Here is a 7,257-nt window from a genome sequence, read left to right as displayed (position 1 = left end):
CTGGAATCTTTTTGTATTTTACTATTGGGAAATCTTAATGTGATCACTTAGTCTCATTGCATGAGTTCTGGTTAATTCTATGGACAATGTACGTGGGCCTTACTGGAATGGCACCTGGGGAGGCAGTGAGTTTCCTGCCTTGGGTGTGCAGAGGCCTTGGTGTTAACAAATGCTCTCCTGCGGCCCATTTCCGAGTCTCTGGGGCCAACGGCCATGTGGCCCGGCAGCCCCAGGATGATCCAAAGGGAAGGATGGACAGCCTCCGGGGACAGCAAGGAACTGTCCCTGTCAGATGTCAGCCTGCCGCCCCGTAGCCCAGCCAGCCATGTCACAGGAAGCGCTCCCCCCACGTGAGAATGTTCGCGCAGCAGAATTTGTAACAACGAAATGGCATCACCCTTGGCATCAAGCAGTAGGGAAACAGTCCATCCAAACGATGGCACCCGAAGTAGCCAATCCAACTGATGGGGCCGGTTTCCAAGCACCGCCACGGAAGAAGCCCCTGCTGCATTTTGGTACCAGAAAAAAAGCTGTTGGGGGCTTACGGGGTAGTATGATCCCTTTCAAAAACAGAACAGTGCTACAAAGACAGTGCGGCACACCGATTAATGTCCCCCCAAAGACGTCCACGCCCTAATCCCAAGAACCTGTGAATATGTTACCGCTCGCGGCAAAAGTGACTTTGCACATGGGGGTAAAGATGCGGAGATGGGGTGATTATCCTGGGTTATCTGAGGGGCCCCGTGTAGTCGCAAAGAGGGAGGGAGGACGGTCAGTCGGAGTCCGTGTGGGGACAGGAGCAGAGGTCAGAGTGATGGGCTTCCGGGATGGGGGCACCCGCCGCGGATGTGGAAGCTTCTGGACGCTGGAAACTATAGGTAAGTGGATTCTCCCATGGAGCCTCCAGAAGGAACTGCCCCGGGACACTTCGGCTCTAGCTCAGCGAGACTTCGGACTTCCGCAACGGGGAGGTAACAAATCTGTGTTAAGCCGCTCAGTCTTCGGTAACTTGTTAGAGCGGCGGTGGGAGACCAAGCCAGGCGGAGCGCCTCGGGGAGGAGGGCGGGGGAGGAGGGCGGCGTGGGCGGCTGGAACGTTTCACTTACTCCTTCGCTTCTGTTCGTACTGTTTTGATTTTTTTTAAATATAATTAACATGTGCGACTATTCTAAAGAATAAATCCTTACGATAAAAAGAAAACTGATTGGTACCAAATGTTTGACTTGTGAGGTAACCAGGACAGGAAAGTGTGTGCGAGGGAAGAAAGCGCCCGGTGGCTTCCTGGTGGAGGGGGTCTTTCTGTCCTTCGGCCGGCTGCAGAAGAGCTTCTGAAAGAATCTGGGATTTCCCGCTAGGATCTTCAGATAAACCGCGAAGCCTTCATAAGCTTCCAGAAAGAATAGCTTAAAAATAGATCACATATCTTTTGTTAGACTCAGGGAAACAGAAGGAAGGAGATGTTGGGAGGAAGACACGTTTTCTGACCGAGGATAAGACGTGCAGGGCTTTTTCAAATATTGGAAAATGTCACTGATCGTTTTTTTGTCATTCAAGAGTTGAAGTGTTTTAGGCTGTATTTAAGAATTCTATTTTGAGGGGCGCCTGTGTGGCTCAGTCTGTTAAGTGTCCGACTCTGGCTCAGGTCATGATCTCAGGGTTCATGGGTTTGAGCCCCGCATCGGCCTCTGTGCTGACGCTTGGAGGCTGGAGCTGCTTCCAATTCTGTCTTCCTCTCTCTCCGTCTCTTCCTCGCCCTCGCTCTGTCTCTCAAAAATAAACACACATTAAAAACATTGTTTTTAACGAATCCTATTTTGAAATACAGGAAGTTGCAAAAATAGTGCAGAGACGTCCTATACACCCTTTCCCCACTCTCCCGTCACAGCTGTAGCTTCCGTATTCCAGTGCAACGTTCAAACCCAGACGCCGACAATGGTGTGGCCTGTGTTCATCTTATCACACGTAGGTACATGTGACTGCGGCCAGCCAAGACGCAGAGCCGCGGCCACCACCGAGTCCTCCTGCTGCCCGGTGTTGTCCCGCGCTCCTCAGCTTCCCGTCCCTAGCCCTCACAACCACTAACCTGGTCTGTCTCCATGACTTTGTCATTTTGCCAAATAAGTGGGATCATCCAGTACATGTGACCCCTGGGAGTGGCCTTTCCCACCAGCACCGTCCTGACCCCACGAAGTGCTGTGTGAGTCAGTAGTTTTTTCCATTGCTGCCGAGTCACATCTGGGGTGTAGACGCACCGCAGTTGGTCTGACCACCACCCTTTGTGGGATATTTTGTTTGTTTCCAGATTTGGTTGATAGAAAAAGCTGACGTGAACATTTATGGTAAATGTTATAGGGACATAAATTTTGATTTCCTGGGATAAATGTGCAGGGATGCAAGTGCTGGGTATGTATGGTAAACGTTCTGTTACTTTTTTTTTTTTACAAAAAGAAATGATTGAGGTGCGTGGGTGGCTCAGTCGGTTGAGTGACCCACTCTTGATTTTGGCTCAGGTCATGATCTCACGGTCATGAGATCGAGCCCTGGTCGGGCTCTGTGCTGAGCACGGAGCCTGCTTAAGACTCTCTCTCTCTCTGGTACCCTCCTACACTGTTGGTGGGACTGTAAACTGGTGCAGCCGCTCTGGAAAACAGTGTGGAGGCTGGGGATTTACCCAAGGGATACAGAAGTGCTGATGCATAGGAGTACATGTACCCCAATGTTCATAGCAGCACTGTCAACAATAGCCAAATCATGGAAAGAGCCTAAATGTCCATCACCTGATGAGTGGATCAAGAAGATGTGGTGTGTATACAATGGAGTATTACATGGCAATGAGGAAGAATGAAATCTGGCCATTTGTAGCAAAGTGGATGGATCTCGAGGGTGTCATGCTGAGTGAAATAAGTCAGGCAGAGAAGGACAGAAACCATGTGTTTGCATTCATAGGTCTAACAGGAAATATTCAGAATGATCTAGCTTCAAGAAAAGCAAGCAGTTAGTAGTGCTTAAGAAAAATTGATTCGGTATCTAATGGATAGTTGATACCTGTCACAACACAGCATTTTATATACTGTTAAGTGCACCTGCAATACAATCTAAGTTTATTTGGGGAATGTTTGCTGTATAATTGGATTTAATGAAATGTTTACAGGTGCAGTAGGCAGGACTTTGAGTAGATAATGAAAGAAAATGCAAAATGCTTATTGATTTATGATGTGGTTTCATCTTAGCTTGGGCAAAGCATGCAGTATTTAATACATAGTAGCAGAATATTTACTATTGAAGCTTGAAAAGATGTGAGTTTTTTGTGTGCAATCTTTCATTTATGCATGTGAGAAGGTTTTCATTTTTTTAATATTTTTACATTGTAGTACTTGTTTTGCTTGTTGGTGGTGTTTGCTTATTTAATACATTCTGTCAAGGACAGAAATTACATGCCGTTTTGTTTTTTTTCCCCTAGGGAGTGTGTCTTGGGTTTTTCCCTTATTATTTTCCTTACTTTTTTTTTTCCTCTTCTTTTTTTGGTGGTGGGAGTGGTTATGTTTAATTGAAGTTGCTTTTACAGCACCAAAGACTTAATCATCCATTTCCTATATAAAAGGTAGCTACTTTTTTGCATGGACCTCAAGCATCTTGTAGTATAGAGGTGGAATTTAAGGAAAGGTATTAAGCAGGCTGTGTTGTAGCTTATGGGCAAGTAATAAATTGTATCATTTATCTTGAATGTATCATAGATAAACTGCTATGTAACTATTGCCACTTCAGATAGCTGTGAAATTAGGTGATTAACTAGTTGGTACTTAACCTTCTAATTTCTGTATAAGTCTAATTACATGAAATAGAAGTTGGGGTTTTGATTTTTTACTTTGCTTTTCTGTTTGGAGTGTCATTGTAACTACTGTATTGTAAATGACGGAAAATAATTGCATATGTTAAAAAAATAAATTGTGTTATATTAAAAAAAGACTCTAAGTTTAATAAATAAATTAATAAACAGATAAATAAATAAAATAAAAAAGCAATGGCCAAATTCTTTCCCAGAATGCCTGTAACGATTCCCATATGGGAGACAGTTACTCCACCTCCTTGCCAGCATCTAGTGTTGTCAATATTTTGCATGTTAGCCGTGTGTTATGTGATTTTATTTTATTAAAGTTTTAATGTTTATTTTTGAGAGAGAGACAGAGCACGAGTGGGCGAGGGGCAGAGAGAGGAAGACACAGAATCTGAAACAGGCTCCAGGCTGTTAGCACAGAGCCTGACACGGGGCTGTTAGCACAGAGCCTGACACGGGGCTTGACTCCACGATCCGTGAGATCATGACCTGAGCCGAAGCCGGACACTCAACCGACTGAGCCGCCCAGGCGCCCCTGTGATTTTAACCTACCTCTGTCCATTGCCTTTTGGTAATCATCGATTTAATGCAGCGGGATTTGGGGGCCCATTGTAGAGCACTACACTAGGCCCCAAGTGAGCAGGCTGGGAGGTGCCGTCTAGAACAGAATGTAGGACTGTTCATAAGGTACTGGAATCACGTGTCTCAGGCACTGGGTCCTAGGGTCAGCGCAGATGGTGGGGATCTTTCACAGTCCAGTTTACTCTCAAAACCTATTGTGGATTTCTGTAGGGTGATAATGATATAATGATGTCTTAAAAATCCCCCCTCCCCGTTTAAGAGATACATACGGACATATTCACAGATGAAATGATGTCTGGAATTCGCTTCACAATAAAGGAGAGAGTGGTTAATGGATGGGGCATGAATCACAGGAGTGGCTATGAGGTGATGATCACTGAAGCTAGGTGATGGGTAACAGGAACTGATCATACCATTTTGTACTTTGCAGCAGGCTTGAAATTTTCTTAGAAAGTAGTTTAAAAATTTTTTTAAATGTTTTATTTATTTTTGAGACAGAGCGACAGAGCATGAGTGGGGGAGGGGCAGAGAGAGGGAAACAGAATCGGAAGCAGGCTCCAGGCTCTGAGCTGTCAGCACAGAGCCCGACGTGGGGCCCAAACCCACGAGCGTGAGATCATGACCTGAGCTGAAGTCGGAGGCTCAGCCGACTGAGCCACCCAGGCGCCCCGAAAGTATTTTTTAAAAATCTTTCAGGGGTGCCTGGGTGGCTCAGTTGGTTGAGCATCTGACTCTCGATCTTAGCTCAGGTCATGATCCCAGCATCAGGCTCCGCACTGAGTGTGGAGCCTGCTTAGGAGACTCTCTCTTTCTCAAAAATAAAAAAAATGAAAAATCTTTAAAAGTCTCTGAGAGGAATCACATTTTGATGAGCTGTGCTTCCCGCTTGCGTGGGGCAGGTGACTACTCCGCAGAGCCCCAGGTGACGCCCCAGGTGACGCCGTTGGCTTGTGCGACGGGCCACCTGATAAACCAGCACAGCGGTGTTGACACCACCAGTGGCAGGAGGAGCCCAAGACCTGATGAGGAACAGCGACCTGGGGTTTTGTTAAAGTGCACCGTCTGCCCTGCCCACGCTCTCGCCAACTAGGAAATATGGAAAACACCCAGCAGGCGGGCGCCGCCACCTCAATTCCCAACAAAGATGACTTTGGGCAACCAGGCTTGGTGGTCACATCGGTTGGGCCTGTCCACCCCTCTTTCCCGGTCTAGACCTCGGAAGAATTTATCTGAGGGCAAATCTGAGAACTCTGGGCAGACCCACTTACTGAGGGCACACACTGGATATCAGCAATAATTTTAATTTTTGTTCCTCTGACAGGTTAAAAAAAAGGATGTCTTATTTACAAAATCTGGGAATTTTCAAAGTTGGTAAAACTTGAATATTTTTGATGAATCAGGGATTTCTTGACATATCAGAGTAACTGGTAAAGGGTGAGCATCTTCCGGTGGCTTTCAAAGTTTTTCGATCCTAACTTAGAATAAAAACGCACACTATGTTGTGGTCTCGTTCGTGCTGTGTGTGTGTGCATGGCGGGAGTTTCCTAACTGCCATCGAGGCCCATTAGTGTGTCGTGAAATGTACTTAGTGATTTGCAGCCTGCGTTAAAAAGAAAAAAAAAAAAAAAAGGACCGAGATTCCACACAGCAATGCTAAACACGGGCTTGTAGAATTCTGGTTTCGTTCGTGTTATAGGATTAGACTTACGTATGTGTACACATATTTGCGAATGTGACAGGCGTATATGTACGTACGTGTATACACGGCATGTGCGGGATATGTACTTACACGTATGCGTATACACGCATGAAGGACACGCGTGACCTTGGTCACAACCTGAAATGTTTGCACGCTGCACGGGCATTAAGTATCTTATGAAGCCGATCCTCCCGGTGTCACATCGGTCAAGTCTGGCCTCAGACCGAAAGCCACCAGCCCGCTTCCCGTCAAGGTGCACAAAGCACCAGCGCCACGTTCAGACGCCCACCGACCCCCTGCATCTGCCCTGGGAGCGCTTCTGGCACGGGACCGCCCATCCCCGCCCCGCCCCCGGCCCCGCCCCACCCCTCCCCTACGCGCCCCCGCCGCAGAGCCAGGTCACCGCGGCACCTCCCCACGCTCCAGCGCACCGGCGACGGGCGCGCACACGCTGCTGGCTCTCAGCGCCGCGGCGTCGACGGCGGGGGCGCGCGCGCTGTCGGCCCGTGGGGCGGAGGGCCTCAGCGTCTGCGTCGGGCGCGCGCACGCAGGCGGGGCCGCGCACGCCAAACCCGGTCGGCGGCCATCTTTCCTCCCGGCGGCTGCTCCCGGTGCAAGTGCGGGGTCCGCGGCCCTGCCGGCGCCCTCGGCCTCGGCCGGAGTAGTGGGGAGGCGTGGATGAGGGGGGAGGTGAGGAGGAGCCGCCCCCCAGTGTCGCCGCCTCCCCCACCCGAGGGCAGGCCGGGCGGGCAGAGCCCCCAAGGCGGGCTCGGGCTCGGGCTCGGAGTCGCTCCCCGCTGCGGCGTAGTCCTCCCGGCAGGCGACCCCTCCTCTCTGGAGACCCCTCCCCGCGGGAGGCCCCTCCCCTCGGAGACCCCTCCCCGTAGGAGGCCCCTCCCCCCGGCAGCCCGCCCCGCCCGCTCCGCTGCTCTCAGGGTCGGGGGCTCCTCCCAGATGGGATAAGCTGTAAAGATGTTTAGTTTTGAAGGGGATTTCAAAACGAGGCCCAAGGTGTCCCTCGGAGGCGCCAGTAGGAAGGTAAGAGCGGCCTGTGCGTCTGCGGCGTCTCGGGCCCTCCCGGGCCGGCGGCCTGCGTCGGGGATCCGGGCCCCGCAGGCGGGCGGGCGGGGGCGGCGGGGCC

General features: G+C 49.9%; 1 protein-coding gene across 3 annotated transcripts in view; it reads left to right on the top strand.

Moving 5' to 3' along the window:
• Positions 1–6,682: 6,682 nt before the first annotated feature.
• Positions 6,683–7,257, top strand: part of UBE3C (ubiquitin protein ligase E3C) — a 98,474-nt gene continuing 97,899 nt past the window's right edge. For all 3 annotated transcript variants that reach the window (XM_029920934.1, XM_029920924.1, XM_029920928.1), the window contains exon 1: positions 6,683–7,154. In XM_029920934.1, coding sequence (XP_029776794.1) covers positions 7,089–7,154 — 66 coding nt within the window. In that variant the 5' untranslated portion in view covers positions 6,683–7,088. The remainder of the gene's footprint in view (positions 7,155–7,257) is intronic.

Source organism: Suricata suricatta, chromosome 2 (assembly GCF_006229205.1).
Source record: "Suricata suricatta isolate VVHF042 chromosome 2, meerkat_22Aug2017_6uvM2_HiC, whole genome shotgun sequence".
Taxonomy (NCBI): Eukaryota; Metazoa; Chordata; class Mammalia; order Carnivora; family Herpestidae; genus Suricata; species Suricata suricatta.
Note: the sequence above shows the minus strand (reverse complement) of the source record. Positions and strands in the feature narration are given on the sequence as shown.